Here is a 19,420-nt window from a genome sequence, read left to right on the forward strand (position 1 = left end):
CGAAAATAGCACTTAGCATTTGTTTTGCAGCGAGCTGTTAAAGAGGCAGCACGCACCAGAGCATTGAGAGTGGCACCGGGGAGCTCTTTCACAGGGAGCTACACTCAGCATCTCAGCTTCACGGTGCCATAGTTGTGGGGGTCTTTTTGTTTTGTTTTTTTGTTTTTAGTTTATTTTGAGAGAGAGAGAACTTGTGCATGAGCGGAGGAGGGGCAGAGAGAGGGAGAGAGAGAATCGCAAGCAGGCTCTGTGCTGTCAGCGCAGAGGCCGACGTGGTGCTCAATTGCACAAACCTCGAGATCCTGACCTGAGCTGAAACCAAGAGTTGGGTGTTCAACCGACTGAGCCACCCAAGCGCCCAAGGTTCCATAGTTTTGAACTGTGTCTGTGAGCATCAGTGTTTTAATCTTGACTTATTTTGTGTTTCCATTAGCAGGTGATGTCCTAAGGTATCAGAAAAGCCTAAAAGAGGCTATATTACGTGTCTGAGAACAATAAAAATATTTTCCCATATAAGTTAATGGTAGTTGCATCTTTGCTTTGCACCAGCGGCTTATGAAGAAGGGCTTCATGGGAGCACTCTCCTTTTGGATAGCAGGGGAAACCTGTACTGGTTGCGTGATTTAAAAAAATTATACATATCTAAGTCATAGACGTCAGGTTTTAAAGCCCCTGCAATAGCTTATATCGAACCACTTTAGGAAAAGACATTTTCCTTATCAGAGTTGGCTATCTGAGAAATGGGATTACAGTATTATAGAGGTAAGTTCTCCGGTGCTCTTCTCTTTGATGATGTGTAGTATGGGTATACACCATTTATGGGATAGCAGATTTTGAAAGGTTGGGAAGCCACCAACTGACTGATTTTACTGTTCCTTGAACATCAGCTTCAGGGACAGAGGTGGCCCATGCCAGCGACAGATCATGACTGTGCTTCTGGGCTGCTCTCCAGTGTTAGCTGTGTATGTTTTCTTCCAGGGCTGTTGTTACCATGAGATTCCTCTCTGAGGTCTCAGACAGATAATACAGAGGAAAGGTAGGCTCCTGATTCTTCCAAGCCTTTTCTGGTTTAAGCCTCTTAGCTTTGATGCCATTTGTGAGGTAACTGATTTTTAAGAGAAGCTGTGAGTCAAGTGTTTTGATGGAGCAACTACTCTTACAGGTAAAAGCACTCCCCCCACATTTTTTTTTCCTTAGCAAATGCTCCTTTCCTTTGTGGCTTTTTTCTGGCACCATGCCTTGGCAGTCCTCTTCTTCTGATGAAGGATTTGAATTTCACGTGCAGGATGTTATTGTTATGGTCATATTTGAAGTCATTTGCCAAGTCTTTTCAAGAGGTAGATACTTCTAAGAATTCAAAACTCAGAACTGCATTCTCTCTTCATTAAATGGTCTCTCTTTTTTTTTTTTTTTTTTTCAACGTTTATTTATTTTTGGGACAGAGAGAGACAGAGCATGAACGGGGGAGGGGCAGAGAGAGAGGGAGACACAGAATCGGAAACAGGCTCCAGGCTCTGAGCCATCAGCCCAGAGCCCGACGCGGGGCTCGAACTCACGACCGCGAGATCGTGACCTGGCTGAAGTCGGACGCTTAACCGACTGCGCCACCCAGGCGCCCCAAATGGTCTCTCTTATATGCTGGAATGGCCAGAAAATGAAAGCTTAAGTACAGATACAAAAATTGCAACAAATGCAATTTTAGTTTAAATTGGCTTAAAAAAAAAGAAAAACTGTGGAGGACTGCTGACTCTGCACACAAAATATTGCAGTTGTGTGCATTTCAGTTGGAAAGCTCTTCAGATGGCTCATTGTAGGTATTCATATCCAGCTGTTTCAGAAAATTGGTTGTTTGAGGGTCCATCTGAAATGCCTTGGTGGGTTTTCTTGCCTTCAGTCCTAGAGATTTGGGCATGGAGTTTGAACCTTTCTCCTCCTATCGTGTTGTTATTCATCTGCTCCCTGGTGAGTCCCACCTTCATGCTTCTGTACACTATGGCATTTCATGTCTCTGGTGAATTATACTGTCTGTGAACACACCTTGTTGCTTGGGACAGTTCAACTTCTGGTCTTCCAGCAGCTGGAGCAGTGATTGTCAACCCTGTTTCCAGTTTTTGTGCTTACCTGGGGTTCTTTTAAAACATACTTGTGGTATCATATTAAAATTGAGAACTTCCATTCATCAAAAGACACCATTAAGAAAGTGAAAGGCAAACTCAGAGTGGAAGATATTTGCTGCACATAACCAATGAAGGACTTTATATTTGAATATGTACATAACTCCAAATCAATAAGAAAAAGAAAGATAATCCAGTTTTTAAAATGGGCAAGAGCCAGACACTTCACAAAAGATTATATCCAAATATTCAGTGTTCATGAGAAGTTGTTCAGCCTCATTAATGATAAGGGAAATGCAAATTAAAACCACAGTGGAATACCACTACATATCCACCAGAGTGGCTAAAATTAAATACTGATGATGCCAGGTATTGTCAAGTTGTCTTTTGGTAGAGGCATAGATTGGCATAACAAATTTGGGAAATTATTTGGCATTATTTATTAAAGTTGCGCGCGCACACACACACACACACACACACACACACACACAACTTACAACAATATTTTCACTCCCAAGGAAACAACCCAAGTGTTTATCGATGGTAGAATCTTAAAATGAAACACTATACTAGAATGAATGTGAATGAGCTACCACTATATCCAACAGCATGGATAAATGTCACAAACAATATTGAGTTAGAGAAGACAGACACAAAAGAATACATATTATATGATGCTGTTTATATAATTGTCAAAACCAGGCAAAACTAATATGTGACATCAAGCCAGGCTGACAGTCCCCTTATGTATGGAGGGGGAGGGGCTTAGTGACTAGAAGGAAGCCCAGGGGGTCTCTGGGATGCTGAAAATGTAATTTTTTTTTTTTTTTTTTTACCTTGTGGTAGTTACACTGAGATGTTCACTTTGTGATTATTCATCTAGTTATATATTTATGATTTGTGCACTTTTATGTTTGTATGTTAATTTTAGTAAAGAATTTCTAATGCCAAGTGCTGGTAAGGATGCAGAGTAACTGGAACTCTTAACCATTGCAAGTGAGAATACAAAATGATATCAGCACTTTGAAAACCAGTTTGGCAGTTTCTTCCAGTTAAACATGTACTTATCCAACATTCCTTTTCCTGTCCCAAATTAATAAAAACTTATGTTCTTACAGAAACTTGTATGTGAATGTTCTTGTGGCTTTATTCATAGTCACCAGAAACTGGAAGAAACAACTAGGGACTGGATAAACAAACTGGTAACACCCATGACCTAGGATATTATTCAGCAGTAAAAATGTCAAACTGCTGTTAATGCAACAAAGTAGATAAATCTTAAAGTCATTATGCTAGGTGAAAGAAGCCAGATTCAAAAGGATACATACTGGTGTGGTTCCATTTATACAACATTCTGGAAAAGGCAAACCTATGTAGGGCAGAGAATAGATGAGTAGTTGCCTGGGAATGAGGGAAGGGTCGACTGCAAAGGGGCACTGTGTCTTGATACAAATTGCATATTCTGTGTTTGTATATAAACTGGATTTTTAAAATTCTGATGTCTAGTCCCCATCTCAGACCATTTAACCCAGTCACTATTTCTTGTAAACATTTTCAGGTGATTTCACTGTACATCAGGGTTGAGAACCACTGGGTTACATAAATCATTTGATGAACTGCATGAAAACATTGCCCGTTGGCTTTGGGTTTCCACTCAAAGGGATTAAAAATGCTGGACAGAGATTGAGCATCAAGTGAAGTAATTGGTGTTGAAGGGGGTACAGGTGATCCCACTTTTTTCCCATTGATGGCTGAGAGTCACTGGGCAGGCTTTTCTTTGGTTATCACTTTGCTGCTGCTGACAGTGCTCAAACTGGTGATTGTGAAAACTATCAAGAAAGGCTTGGCGGCGTCTGGGTGGCACAGTTGCTTAAGCGTTTAACTTTGGCTCAGGCCATGATCTCATGGTTTGTGGATTCAAGCCCCGCATTGGACTCTGTGCTGACAGGTGAGAGCCTGGAGCCTACTTCAGATTCTGTGTCTCCTTCTCTCTCTGCTTCTCCCCTTCTCACGCTCTATCTCTCTCAAAAATGAACATTAAAAAAAAAAAAAAAAAGGCTCAAACACAGTTTGAGATAGATATATTTAAATGTTTATTCTTAAGAGAGGGGCAGAGTGCGAGTGGGGGAGGGGCAGAGAGAGACGGGGAGACACAGAATCTGAAGCAGGCTCCAGGCTCTGAGCTGTTAGCACAGAGCCCGAGGCGGGGCTTGAACTCACAAACCAGGAAGATCGTGACCTGAGCTGAAGTTAGATGCTCAACTGACAGCCACCCAAGTGCCCCCAGTTTGATTTATTTAAGCTGTTGCATTTGAGATCATATCCTAGGCAGTATATGATTGTTCTTATACAGCCGTGGTAATTTCATCCTTTTCTACCGTCGCCCTGTGAACAGACCTGAGTTGGGGCTGTGGTCCAAAGTATACCACTAGATGTCACCAAGGAGTGATGAATGGATAAACAGAGGGATCCAGGGATAAAAAGTGATGGGAAAATTTTGAGAGTTTATTTTCCAGATCTCAAAGGGCTCTCAAGGAGGCAGGTTACTGCAGAGGATCTCGCGGAGGGTTGCAATACGTCTTGAAAGTTCACCCTAGCTTTTTAGGGTTTTGTTCACTCTAGTCTTAGGTTGCTTCTATAGCCTTCTTAACCTTCTCTTTGTCTTTGAGATTCTTCTTAAATGTCTATACCTTGGCAGTAGGTGGCCTCCTGTGTCATACTACTTTTCCTGAAACCTTTTTCCTTATGTATAATCTATAATTGACTTCTGCTATAGAACTGTTCTCAAATACATTCTTTGGGCCTCCCTCCCCCTCCTTTTTATTCCTGCATATGTTGTTTCAGAAATCAGAACTGATCACTCTCCATAATTTCTCAGGCTGAATATGAGTAGAAAAGTTGGGAGAAGGTTGGTCAGATTAGGGCCAAGGCAGTGAGTTAAAGCCAGTCTTTCTGTATGTATCTATGCTCGTCTTTCTCTCCCTCTCCCCACTCTGGCCAGATAACACAAAACCAGAAACAAGGGCCTAAAACCAATCCAGAGCTGAGATCCAATCTCTATTCTTCGTCCTTTGTGCCTTATGGTCAAGCCTCCCATCCCTCATATTTGGGCTGATCAGGTATTTTTTCTAGCCGCGAGGAGGTAGCTATCGTTACCAACTTGAATATAGTCTTAGTCCCAGTTCATATGTGACCTTCATCTCTGGCCTGTGTCCCAAAGATATGTTCTTATTATGGGTTAAATTGTCCACTTGTCTCTTTCCTTCTCTTCACTCTCCTCTTTCTTCCCTTCCTCTTTCTTTCTTTCCTTCCTTCCTTCCTTCCTTCCTTCCTTCCTTCCTTCTTTCCTTCTTCCTTCCTTCCTTCCTTCCTTCCTTCCTTCCTTCCTTCCTTCCTATGGGTTAAAATGTCCACTTGTCTCTTTTTTCTCTTTCCTTCCTCCCTCCTTCTCTCCATCCCTCCCTTCCTTCCATCCAAGTTTATTTATTTAAGTGATCTCTACCCCCAGCATGGGGCTTGAACTCATGCCCCGAAATCAAGAGTCACATGCTCTTCTGACCAAGCCAACCAGGCACACTCCCACTTGTCTCTTTAAACTTTAAATCCTACATTTGTTTCAAGTCTGTTTTAGAATGCGTCATCTCTGTTTAGCATCTCTTCTCTAGCCCAGCTCTATATGATACTCCTTTGCATTTATAGGCTGTGCTGTGTAATCCCACATTTACTTATGTGTGCCCTCATGTTTTCCTTTCCATAGTCAGCTGCTAAAAGTTGTTTTCATATCTTCTACTTTTGTGCTCAGTATATTTACCTTGCAAGATGCTGAGCATAGAATTGAAATAACTGTTGATAAGTCAATTGAGCCAGAACATAATAATAGTAGTGAACACTTATATAATACTTACCATGTGCCAGGCACTTTTCTGAGTACATTACATATGTCATCTCATTAAATCCACACAGACTCCATGAGGGAGAGACTATTATTATCCTCCATTTTATAGATGTGATAACTGGAGCATGGAGAGGTTAAGAAAGTCACCCAAAGTTACACAGCTATTAAGTGATGGAGCGAGATTATAAATCCAGGCAGTCTCACTCCTGGGTCCATGCTCTTAACCCCTACACTATGGCTTAATTTAAGTCATTAAAGTAAATATATATTGAGCATTTATTATATGTGAGTCAACTGTGCTTAGTGTTTTACATGTATTATTTCATTCTTCACAGAACAGTATGAGTTAGGAACTGTACTATCCCTATTTTACAGGTAAAACTGAGATACAGAGGTTAAGTAAATCGCTGAAGGCCATGCAACTAATAAACCCAAGGTGGTGCATTTGGGCTATGAACTCAAGTCTGTCTGAGCCAAAGCTCCAGCTCTTAACCACTGTGCTGTATTTTACCCCCTGGACCTTTGGTGCTATTAATTGGGTCAGATCCCACCTGCAGGTTGACCCCAGTACAAGGTATTGATACACTCTTTTTAGGTTTATGTATGTGTGCTGGGAAGTGCTTTGCTCATTCACCAGTGTGTTCAGGGACCACATTTAGAGACAGTGCTTGTGTGATTTTCCTGGCTAAGCCTATCTTTTGAACCTCATCATTAGATACTACTTCCTTCGCTAATAGCCACTTTTCCAGTCTTGGGCCATTGCCCCCCAGTTTAGGTCAATAGGAGCTATTCAGTTGCAGTTTCTTTTAATGCTGCTGCATTTATTTGAGTAATTCATCTGCCAGTAATAAGGTAATTCCTGCCTGTTACACAGGCAGTTCTCTGTGGAGGCATGGATGTGAAATATAGGTAAAAAGCCAAAGCTGTTTCAGGAATGCTATTTCTAAGGATGATGGTTTATCAACCTTTTCTATTTGTTCTCAGGGGTTTTCCTTCTGAAAAGGCAGAAGTTTTTGTAGCATCAGGAAAAACGTTCCATTAAGAGGAGGAAAATCATGAAGCTTATTTTGTTTTTATTTCCCTTTCTCTAGAGTCTGAATGGTGTTTGGCTGAACAGACAACGTCTAGAACCTTTAAATGTCTATTCTATCCATAAGGGAGACCACATCCAGCTTGGGGTACCTCTGGAAAATAAGGAGAATGCAGAGTATGAATATGAAGTTACTGAAGAAGAGTGGGACAGGATGTATCCTTGTCTTGCCCCAAAGAATGACCAGATGACGGGAAAAAATAAGGGATTGAGAACTAAAAGGAAATTTAGTTTGGATGAATTAGAGGGCCCTGGAGCTGAAGGCCCCTCAAATTTGAAATCCAAAATAAGTAAAGTATCTTGTGAATCTGGTCAACCAGTGAAGTCTCATGGGAAAGGTGAAGTGGCCAGTCAGCCCTCTGAATATTTGGATCCTAAGTTGACTTCTCTTAAGCCAAGTGAGAAGGCCACAGAGGTTCATGTTTACCCTGGCTCCACAAAAGTCATTGAGCTTCATCATAAGAAGCAGAAAGCCTCAAACCCTTCAGCATCTCACAGCAGCTTAGCACTGTTCAGGGTGACCATGTCCAGGATTCTGAAGCTGAAAACACAAATGCAGGAAAAACAGGTAGCTGTACTGAATGTGAAAAAACAGACCCAAAAAGGGAACTCAAAGAAAATCGTAAAAATGGAGCAGGAGCTGCAGGACTTACAGTCCCAGCTATGTGCAGAGCAGGCCCAGCAACAGGCCAGAGTGGAACAGCTAGAGAAGACTTTCCAGGAAGAGGAACAGCATCTCCAGGTACGACATAGGAGGAAGGGACACCAGTGCTCCTCAGGGGTGGGTGGGCCTTTGGTGGGCCTCTGGCCATAGCTCTCTGTTTCTGGGTCAGGGACCACATGCTGAGTGCCAGGAACAGGAGGTAGAATGGGAGAAGAAGACTTAGATGGGAGAAGGGAGTTGAGTGCAGGGTTAAGGCTTCAGCACGATGACCAAGAGCCAGAGTTTGGGTGCTGTGTTGGCTGAAGGGGGCTGGGAGAGCCAGCCAGGATGCAATTGATCTCAGGATATAAAGCTGAGGCACCTGAGAACTGAGGCAGATTCAGAGAGGGGTTGGATGAAGGTCAGGATGCCACAGAACCACAGTACACTCCAGCTAAACCAGTAGTTGTCCCTGTGAATTATCTTTCTTTGGTGTGTCAAAGCCAAACCAGTTAGCCTCAAGGCAGCTATGAGTCAGGTGGTTACTCTGCCCTTGTTGTACCTGGCAACTTACTAGCTCTGATAGTTAGTTAACTCTAGCTAACCTAGGAAGTGGGAGCCTAGAAAGGCAGAAAATGTTTTTGTTTCTATCCTGAGCAACTAGCATTGGAGGGGACAAGTATACTGTGACTCAGTTGTTGGGTTGAGTGGTAAGCCACTTTCCACAGTGCCTTTAGCGGGGAGGCAGAATGATTGTCTTAACTGTATCAAGGTAAGACCAAATGTGTCCCCATCCCTGAGTCATTTGCTTAGATGACAAGCTCTTGCACAAAGCCTCTAGGCTAGAGCTGATTTCTGGTCCTGCTGAAAATGTCAGTTCCAATCTGGCTAGAAGCATACATTTTACTCCCATCTCTTTGCTCAGGTAATATTGAATGTCAAGAATTCCCCATTGTTGACTTAGAAATAAAAAGGACCAATCAGGATTGAAGTGAATAAGCTTTTCTGTTTTGTTTACTTTGCTCAGGGCGAGGAACAACCAGTAGTGTTGACTAAATTTAGAACAATTTAAAAATTTCATTCTAATCTCTGCTTTCCACTTGAACTGGTAGCATTAGCAAAGGCCGTGGATTAAATAGGTCTTTCTCAGGATATTCATTGCTTGTTTATGTGTACCTTTTTGCTTCCTTTACCCAGCCTGGACTAGTTCTTGAAGCTAATAGAGGGAGGCTTATCTCTACATATTTAATGTATGACACCTTCACCAGAGCAGAAGCCTCTTTAAAGGCTAATGTGTTCAGGAACAAGAGTTATTATTAATTAATATTTGTGGCTGCTCTGGGTATGCTTCAGGATATAGTTATAAAATCTTTTTCTATATCAGAATGGTAGAGAAAGGCAAAAAGGACTGGCTTAGAGAATTTCTGTGGGTATTAGAGGGTCATATAGAAATGGCTCATGGTGAAATGTATCTAGTCCTTTGTTTATTAGCTGCATTTCCCTTTGCCACCAAGCCCTAGGGATTTATTCTTCTCCTACTACTTCACACAGATTTTTTTTTTAGCACCTATGGCAGTATACTTAGACATCAGGTGGTTATTAAGAGGCTTAATAAATGGTTCTTGCCATTAAGAAATATAATAATCAGAACAGTTTTAAGTTAATATATTTAAATTAGAGAACAATTTCTTTTTTTTAACTTTTTTTTTTTTTTTAGCGTTTATTTATTTTTGAGACAGAGACAGAGCATGAACAGGGGAGGGGCAGAGAGAGAGGGAGACACAGAATCTGAAACAGGCTCCAGGCTCTGAGCGGTCAGCACAGAGCCCGACACGGGGCTTGAGCTCACGGAGCGTGAGATCATGATCCGAGCCGAAGTCGGATGCTTAACCGACCAAGCCACCCAGGCGCCCCTAGAGAACAATTTCCAGTTGGCATATTAAATGGGTAGGCAGTTCTTAACAAGGGAAAGGCTCAGAGGTTCTTGTAGAAGGTGCTGAATGTAGGGCAATGATGATGTGGAAGACATCCACATCACAGGGGACTGACAGAGAAAACAGCATAAGCTCAGGCAAGGAGGAGAAGCAGTCTAGAAGAGATACTCACACTAAGAGACAGCGTGGCCAGAATTGAGCAAAGAAACATGGTGGAGCTTGTGAGTGTCAACCTGGGGGATTATATCCCGAGTTTAGATATTTGGTGGCTTAGAATCTCTCAGTTTACATCTTTCTGGGGGTCATGACATTAGCCAGTGAAGGACACTTGGAGTATTACCCCAGCGTTTCTCTCCAGAACAACCTGAGTGGCAGCTTGAAGGTGACAGCCCTCAGGTGTGCAGTGTTTGAGCAGTTAACTCTGCTCAGATCCCTTCCTGCCAAGAGCCTGAAGTGAAACGGGAGGTTTTCCACCTGCTCCCTGCCCCCTATCGTTTCCAGATGCTCTCAGGAGCCAGTCTGCTCTGCTCGTTGCTAGATTTTGTTTCTCCCCCCCCCCCCCCCCCCCACTCCCTGCAGGGAAATTTTCCATTTTGTTTTTGGCTTTGCAGGATTTGGAGAAGGAACAAGGAGAAGAGGACCTGAAGCAACAGCTGGCCCAGGCTCTACAGGAGGTAACTTACCTCTTGCCACTGTACTGAGATTATAGTGGTCTGGGGAGTGGGGAGCAGCCAGACCTCACATGGCCACTGGCTGCCTCTTCTGCTTAGCACACACCTCTGTGGCATCTCCAGTCTGCAGACAACAGCTGCTCATACCATCAGGTCGGAGATTTGGCCTCACAGACATGCCAGACCTCAGCATGAAAACGTACATCTTCATCTGAGCAGAAGTTGCTCTAGTGAAGATGGAACTGAGCCTGTAGCAATTAGGAGGCTCTCTGGGGAAGTGTCTGCACTTCCAGAAAGGTGAGGGCAGCAGAGGGGAATTTCAAGCTATGACTTGGCCACCAGAGCCTGCAAGGGCCTTTATTACCTCACTGTTCCTGAGCTGAAGCCATCCAGAAACCATTCAAGAATGTTCCAATTAAGCGTTTTAGGTCAGGTTGAGAATGTAGTTTAACAGTCAGCAGAACATACCGATTTACTGAAAGGGCAAGGCTCACAGGAATAAAATTCCCCTAAAAGGTTGCCTGTAATTTATTTCATGTAACTTGACTATCATCTGATTATTTTTTTACAAGCTCTTTTGCATCTTTTAAACCCACTTTATCTTCTAAACTTTATGTGTTTATGATTAGTAGTTTAATGCAAGTTTTGTCAGGAGGTTAGTGAGATGGTTCAAATCTCCTTGATCAATTGCATTAGAATTTGTTTAGGTGAATTTATCCTTATGGTCTTTTATTGCATATCTACTTCACAACCTTCATAGAGTGCCAACAGCCCTGTATTATTGTAATCTTTGTGGGGATGTCTGCCTTGATTTCCTTGAGGGGTGCACAAATAGTCTTGAAAAGAATTAGATGAAAATTTATTCAGTCTTTTTGAATTTTATTTTCTAAGCTTGTTTATTTTCTAGGGTGGGAAGGTACGTATATTTCTCATTTAGAGCTTTATTAAATTGTATTGAGATACCGTTTTGAAATTGGCTGGAAAAGAGTAAGGTTCTGCTGCTTGGAAATCGCCAAGTGATCATTGAGTACCTTGTACCCACAACTCCTCACCCTTTCCCCAGAGACAGGAAAATATTTAGCATGAGGTGCTTGGCCAGTCTCCATTCATTAGCCTAAAATGGGAAACTTTTAGGTCATGGTTTTTAACAACATGCCTGGGGGACATACCACTTTCTCAACTGAAACAGTGGTTGTTTCTTGGTCCACCTTGTTGGTCCCTCCGTGACAATTCTTTTTTACTTACTAGGCAATTTTTAAAACTTCTGAATGCTTTCATATCTGTTATTTTCTTATCAACACTGATGTAGGAGGGGGCACCTGTTTTCCCATTTTATAGATGAGAAAGTTAGGCACATACATCTAATCAGTGGTCAAGATGAATACCCAGGCCATCTGATATAACTTTTTTTGGGAGACCACACATTTTAAAATTTGTTTCTTGAGTAATATCTTTTCAGAAATACTTACCTTTATTCCACCTTCTTTAAAAAAGGATTGGAGGTGAGATTTAAAGTGTAAGCTATACTTAAGCGTGAGGGTGCTCAGAAATTCTCATAGATGTGGAATCTCTTGACATGCATTGTAGGCAGTAAGTCACAATAAATGAACTGTCAGCTTCCAGAAGACACAGGCAGGGTTCAGGCAGTACTGCCTCACAAGTATGTAGTATGTGATTTGTAGAATAAATAGGTTAAAGGTCTTTTTTATTTCAATGAAGATGATGATCTAGAAATCCCATTTCTCCCTGATTATTAAAAGCCACTCCCATTGCTGGGTAGCCTCAGATTTACTTACTTGTTCTTGAGTTCCTGAGTTCCTAGAATCACTTGGGTGGCTTTAGAAAAAATGCACATTCCTGAGCCCCCAGCCAAACCTACAGAATCTGGAAGGCAGTGTAAAGTTCCTTAGTTGATTTGGATGGCCATTGAGGTTGGGTTATTTTCAGAGGGGTTAATGGATTTGATGACCTTCCTCCCTACCTCCCCCCCTTCTCTAAAAAAAAGCAGCAGGTAAGTGGGATGTCCTGAAGGAACAAAGGCTATCTTGAAATTGCCAATCCCTGATCCCTTGAACCAAAGCTACTGGTGGAAGGAGCAGGCTCATGTATGGAGAAAAGGAAATGTGCAGTGTAGCCCATTTTGAATACATATCTGCTATGTTTCTGCAGCATCGGGCTCTAATGGAAGAGCTAAACCGCAGCAAGAAGGACTTTGAAGCAATTATTCAAGCCAAGAACAAAGAATTGGAACAGACCAAGGTACTAGAAAGAAGATAAAGGTTTAGAATTTGGTCAATACATGCAACTCAGCATTTCCAACGGTGCAAGGGTTGCTGTGGTGAATAAAGAGAGAGATTATGGCTATTCCCTGCCTTAGGGGAAATAATCTGTAAAATGATTCAGGCCTATGGAAGGGTCTGCCTCTAAGACAATATTTTTTTCCTTCCCTCATTAAGAAGTGAAATGCTGGGAATGAGACTCACGTCCTGCAGTCTAGTCCATTGGCTGTGGTAGATGCTCCTTCAGAGTAGTCCACTGACACAAGCTAAGGGGTAGTGTAGTCAAAACACTGTTCATCCTGATGCATTTAGGTAATTATTTCTCACATCAAATCAGTGGAATGCTTAAATTAGGGGTTATAAACTCAGGTGCCCCCCAGGGTTAGAGTGGTAATAGAAGTGAGTGAAGTGGCCTGGATACAAGATCACAGTAGGAAGGGGTGCCTGGGTGGCTCAGTCGGTTGAGCATCTGACTTTGGCTCAGGTCATGATCTCGCGGTCTGTGAGTTCGAGCCCTGTGTTGGGTCTGTGCTGGCAGCTCAGAGCCTGGAGCCTGCTTTGGATTCTGTGTCTCCCTCTCTTTCTGCCCCTTCCCCGCTCATGCTCTGTCTCTCTGTCTCTCTCTGTGTCAAAAATAAATAAACATTAAAAAAATTTTTTTAATTAAAAAAAAAAGATCACAGTAGGAAGCTGCAGGGACAGAGATACACCAGAAAGGGGCACTTGCCACCCCTCCCCAACCCCACCCCGAAGAGGCAGCCCTTCTTTGCTGAGCCACTTGTTGCTGCCCAGAAATGCAAGCTCAGTGTTGTCAGATCCTTTGACTTTTCCACAGAAGATAGAAATCCAAATGTTTGTGTTAACTATCCCAATTTTCAAATATTAGCAACAAGTTCAATTTTATTCTATTTTGTTTTTTAATACCTGAGGGCCAAACTAAACCAATCTGCCAGGTAGATCCAGTCCACAGGCCACCAGTTTGGAACCTCTGACCTGAAATTGATGTCCAAGACTGTCTGTATCTCTCAGCCCACCCTTCCCCACAGACAGACCTGCAGCAGAATACAGAAAGGAGAAGACTCAGTTTTCATTTGGTTTGCTATCCTTATCCTTGGTTTAAATCATATAGTACCTTTCTTAACTTCCAAAAAGCCACCATATCTTTTTAAACCTAGCAATTTGTAGGTTTTCAGGGAACTGGACTTTAATGAAAATGGGTACATACATACTCTCTTCACTGCCCTAAGCAGTGTTATAGTCTTTGCTTTGATTAGAAGGGACAATAAAAGATGAAAAATTAGCCACTCAAATATGCCCTAATATAGCTTTTCTTTCCCCTCAGGGGCTCCTGGCACTTTCAGTTTTAGGGATGAGAGCTAATTTAAACAAATGTCTTCAAGAGAGCACACCTAGGGTCCTCCCCAAAATGTATGTCTACAAGTGGTCTGACCTCTTGGGGAAAGCACAGGGAAATTGGACTGCAGACCCCTGCAGGAGTAGGAGGTGGCAAGCATCATAGAGTTTGGATCCTGAAGGTACTTGAAGAGGCCATCTCTCAGCCTCCCGTCTCCAGGGAGTATAAGTATTATCCTTATTTTATAGAAGAGGCAGCTGCAAGGAACACAGGGGACCTTATAAACTAATTCAGCCTTCCTGCCCCTATGGATTGTTTTCTTTCGTGTCTAGTGAGTCCTTGGTTGCTTGGGATGATTTTATATCACCTCTAAACTGCTGTTAATTACAGGATACTTAATGCCTCATTCTGGTTTTGGGTGGCTGCTGGGGTTAGTACGCTGCCTTCAGTTTTTCTCATTTGGTTAGCTCTGGGAAAGGAGACAGAAGCTACGGTGCAAATACAGAAAAAGTGGAGAGAGGAAAGAAAGGAAGACCATGCCCTATATTAGAAAGCCGTTCTGAGGAACAGTCACCCTTAGAGAAAGGGTTTTTATTCTCAAGACACTGTGCCAGGTTGAATTTTTAATTTAGAATCTTGAATCCTATTTCAGACAATTAACCCTGTTCCCTGTCCTGTTTTGCATTCTTGTTGGGTCATCCACATGACAGGTGGGGTTATGTGTCTTTGCAGGAGGAGAAGGAGAAGGTGCAAGCACAGAAGGAGGAAGTTCTTAGCCACGTGAATGATGTGCTGGAGAATGAGCTCCAATGTATTATTTGCTCAGAATACTTCATTGAGGTAATTATCAGCAGTGGCTTCTGTCTTCTTGATCTCTCAACCCTCAATGGAGCCTTGGCTACGCCAGTTCTGTTATAGGGAAACATTCTGAAGAGATTTTTATTCTAGGAACCTATTGTAGTTATTTGACTTCAAAGTGACCTCTAGAGATGGCCATGTCTCCTTTGTTTTTGTAGTCATCTTTACCTTCACTGATCCTTTTTCTTATTTCATGTGGTGTTGAGTGTTTATTTGGTACAATCGCTATTTTTAGCTGCAGTGAAGCCTTTATTTCTTTGCTGTTCAGAGAAAACAGGGCCACATGGCATTAGATTTTTGAAGTATCGGTAAAGCTGCTCACTAAAGCTTCTCTTTCTTTACTCTGAATGGACGCAGTTCTGAGAGTGGGCGTATAGTGCAGCCTTTAACAGGGTGGTAAATGTCACTGATGTGTGGTCACTTGGGGAATTCAGCAGCCAAGTGGAACATATTTCAGGGACTCTGAGGCTCCCTATGAAAATGAAACATCTCCTAGGTTACCATTTGCTATCCTGTCATATTTTTGCATAGACCTTATTTTTCACAAATTCTACCATTTGTGACTAGTTCATCTTACACTGATCTCAAACTCAAGTTTTGTTAAATGACTGTGCTTTTCGGATTTCGTTAAAAAGGAAAATGCATGCACACACTCGTTCCTTCTTTCTGGTAGTCTTTTGGGAGGTTGAGTCTATTAGCCTCCCGAGAAATCCCTCTCAAGCAGATCTGTTTCTTTTGCTCTGGATCCAATTTGACTTCAGGTCATAATTTCCCTCCATAGTTTCTAGTCATTTGATTCCCTAGTTTGGAGAAACTCGTGTTGCTTTGACAGGATTCTGCTAGAGGAAGGCAAGGAAAGGGGGGTTGGGATTGGAGATGAGTTAGCCAACCTAGGGCATCTGCACAGACATCTAAGAGACAACCTGACCTGTGCTTTGTTTACAGCACACTGCCTGACTTTTTCTACGGTCACCTCTTAAAGTCAGCATTGGAAAGAGGTTTTACTTTAATCAGACAGGTTTTTAGTCCTATTTGTGAGGTTTTATCTCATACAGTTAACAAAATATCTCCTAGTTGGCTTTCTGTGCTCAACTTAGCATTTGAAAACTGCATAATTTCTGTTATTTTCCGCTGCCATCCTAAAAGCAGGAATGAAGACTTTTGAGCCTCAGAAATACTTGTATCTTAGGAGATGTACCTAAACAAGACTATTGAAGAGGATGATTTATATTTTTAGAAGTGAAAAGGACCCTAGAAGAAATCTGACCATTGTAATTACTCCTTCTGCTTTCCCTCTTCTGACAGGTTTATTTACTTAAGAGTTCAGTCACTGTCAGCGAACCCATTACATTTTTTCTATTATCTTGGTTCCTTTCTCCCCAGACTTTTTAGTCATTTTTTACATATATTTTACTTTTTTAAGTTTCTTTTGAGTAGAGATATGCCTCCTACCATTCTATGTACTGAGTATTTAGAATGTGCTTCCCTTCATATATTAAAATTGAAGTTCTGATTCACCATTAGCACGATATATATTTATTTTCCATGAGGGAATTAGTGGTGTATTTGTATATTCACTCGCTTCCTAGTCCTACTTGTGTCCAGTGACATTTTGTTTGCAAGGTAGCTAATCTACGTTGACAGTGTCATCTGAATTGGTGGAACGAGATAGACAAATCAGCCTGTGTCTACGAACTTACCTTTGAGAAAGAAAATGAATCATCTAACTTAAACCTTAAAATTTCTCATCCCCAGGAATGACTCTGATACCCTCCATAAGCCCTGTAGATGGGATTATTGTTAAATTTCCATTTGGCCTTGGGAATGAACTCCTGTCTTAGCATTGAGATCACAACTGCCCTGGGAAAGTAAGCATGACGGTTCTGTTATGTGTGTTCACATTCCCATTGTAGGCTGTCACCTTGAACTGTGCCCACAGTTTCTGCTCCTACTGTATCAGTGAATGGATGAAGCGAAAGGTAGAATGTCCCATTTGTCGGAAGGACATCAAATCCCAAACCCACTCCCTGGTTCTGGACAATTGCATTAATAAGATGGTAGAAAATCTGAGCTCAGAAGTGAAAGAACGACGAATTGTCCTCATTAGGGAACGAAAAGGTGAGTCAGTGTGAACAAGAAGGTGAGTCCCCTCAACAAAAGACTTACAAACTTAAGCAGATTTTTTTGGCTAGGTAAGAGAGTCAGATAAATGATTCTTAGGCCAAAGAAGAGGAGGGAAAAATGGGAAAAAATAAAGAGAGTTAAAGGTAATGAGTATGTGATTAAGAGTGGAGGGAGAGTGGGTGCATGTATTTGAGCAGTGGGGAAGGGGGAGGCTTAAGTATATGGATGTGTGTAGAAAACACAAGGTCAGGTGTTTGTTGTGCTGATAACTAGATGGTGCTGTTGTTCAAGACAGTTCAATTGCTGTCCAAGTGTTGGAAAAACCTTGGGTTGGGTACACTATCGGTTATAAATAGGAGGTAAACAGAGATTCACAAATTGGAGAATGCTTGAAGAAAACACATACAGGTTTTATAATAAGTCGCAGCTTAATTACACAAAGTGGACATAATGTTAAACTAGAGAGATAAATTTAATCTTTGGGGATCCTAATATGTTTACCAACTAGTCTCCTAGTTGGAAAGAATTGGGATAAAGAGATTGGGGAAGTGGGGGTGGGTGAGTTCCCCTAATGAACCATTCTTCCTTGGTGAATATCTGTTCATTCAAACGAGTGATCTCCTCATGCTTGGAGCTTGCTGTGTTGGGGGTTATAGAGCTTCTCCGCTTGAGACTCGAATATCCTTGTGGCAAAAGATGTGTCCTGAGGCCGGGCACAAGGAAACCAATGGATAGGAGGAAGGATTGGTTGGTTATTGGCCAGGGACGACAGTGCATAGAAGCAGGGTGGATCTGGTTATCATGTTCAGTACCTCTAAGAATCCAGCACAGCACTACCTTCTGGGAAGTCACCAGAGCCAAAGTGCCATGACGTCAGTTGGCTGCACAAAAAGGCTGAGCAGAGAAGACAACCAAGAAGCTCACTGCCTTTACACGTGCTTCCCACCACCTGGCCATTGATAACCCATATTCATAAGTCCAGAGGAACAGAAGGCCTAACAGCTACACTGCGAAGAGTAGGGTCTTCTGTCCACTGCTTTCTTTTCTTCTAGCCCTTCAACAGATGTCAGCCACTTTGAGTAGGGCCAGGAATCTGATGCTGATGTGCAAGCAGCTGTGGTGTGAAACTGGACCTCAGCTGGTCAGCCAGAGTGGAGGCAGCAAGCCTGTTGCAGAGCCAGGCAAAGCGGGTGCTGAGCAGGAAGTATGCTTGAGCCTGTTCTGCCGAAGGAAGGCTTTGTGACCTGTGGGAGAGTGGGACAGCCCTCAGGTGGTTCTTTGGAACCAGGATGTTTTCCACTGTTCTGACAGCTGTGTGCTAATAGATTTTGTGGCCAGTCTGAGCTCTCATAGATCTTTTACCTCCCAGGAGCCACTTGATTCTGGCAGAGTCCTGTTGTTCTTCTCCTCACTTTTTACTTCATCAACTTTTATAGCAACAGTACCTCCATACCAAGATAAAGAGATACATAAGGCATCGTCTCAGTTCTCACAGCACTCAGTCTATGGAGGAGGTAGAAAGGCAGGTCGGTAGCGTGACAATTTCCCCACGAGGGTGCTAGGACACTGCAGAGGAGCAGACAGTTTGGCCTGGGCAGGTAGAGGTACAGTAGAAAGCCGCATGGAAGTAGTGTCATCTGAACTGAGTCTTAGAGGTTCCCAGGGCTGTAGCTTTCCAAGCAGAGGCTTCAGCACAAACAAAGCACAGGCCTGAGAAGCAGTGACATGTTCATAGCAGTGCCCCCCTGGTGGCCCATACATGACAGAATATCTACATGGTGCTGGAGCAGCATGAGGACAGCCAAGACCTAAGAAGTGTCTGCCGAGGCGTCGTAGATGCCTTCGGTTTTCTTTTTTCTTCCCTTTCTGAGAGGAGCAGTGACCTGGGACCCAGATTTAACCAAGGTCAGCCTTTGGCTTGGGTCTGTGTCAGGGTGGGGACACCCATGTACTTTCTTCCCCCAAACCAATGATTGGGTTTCTTCTCACAAGTACAAGCACAGTAGATGGCTTCATGTAGTACTAGAAAGGGAAAGAAGAGCCCTATGTCCTAAGTTCACCTCTGGCTCCCCTCACACAGAGTTAATTATGCCACATTAAATTATACCACACACCCTTTTCCCTCCAAAGGCTAAGGAGGGTGCCTGTCTGCCTTTTTGGTAAACCTAGGAGCCTACACAGTGAACTGAAGCAGCCTCCCTGTTGCACTCGATGGCACTAGGCTCAGTTTCCACAGGGAGTGCAGCTTTGAGGTTTTCTCCAGAGACCGACAGAAGGCTCTGAGTACCGATTTAGGGAACTATGTGCCAGAGCCATCAGTGGCTTCACTGGTCTGCAGTGTAGGGGTTAGAGGAAATTCTTAGTTCAAATACCAACCTTCCTTACCAACTGAAAACTGCTTTAATCCCCAGTGCATGGGAATTTTGAAAAGGACCAAACTAAGGATCTGGGAACCAGG

The 19,420-nt window shown here is 42.7% G+C and overlaps 1 protein-coding gene across 4 annotated transcripts in view; it reads left to right on the forward strand.

Moving 5' to 3' along the window:
* The window catches only part of RNF8 (ring finger protein 8), a 33,310-nt gene that overhangs the window by 8,696 nt on the left and 5,194 nt on the right, over nucleotides 1–19,420 (forward strand). For 2 of the 4 annotated variants that reach the window (XM_045498037.1, XM_045498039.1), the window contains 5 exons: nucleotides 7,101–7,841; nucleotides 10,288–10,350; nucleotides 12,517–12,606; nucleotides 14,713–14,820; nucleotides 16,752–16,956. In XM_045498037.1, the coding sequence (XP_045353993.1) occupies nucleotides 7,101–7,841; nucleotides 10,288–10,350; nucleotides 12,517–12,606; nucleotides 14,713–14,820; nucleotides 16,752–16,956 (1,207 nt within the window). The remainder of the gene's footprint in view (nucleotides 1–7,100; nucleotides 7,842–10,287; nucleotides 10,351–12,516; nucleotides 12,607–14,712; nucleotides 14,821–16,751; nucleotides 16,957–19,420) is intronic. The other 2 variants (XM_045498041.1, XM_045498040.1) reach the window with 2 other exon arrangements.

Source organism: Leopardus geoffroyi, chromosome B2 (genome assembly GCF_018350155.1).
Source record: "Leopardus geoffroyi isolate Oge1 chromosome B2, O.geoffroyi_Oge1_pat1.0, whole genome shotgun sequence".
Classification (NCBI taxonomy): domain Eukaryota; kingdom Metazoa; phylum Chordata; class Mammalia; order Carnivora; family Felidae; genus Leopardus; species Leopardus geoffroyi.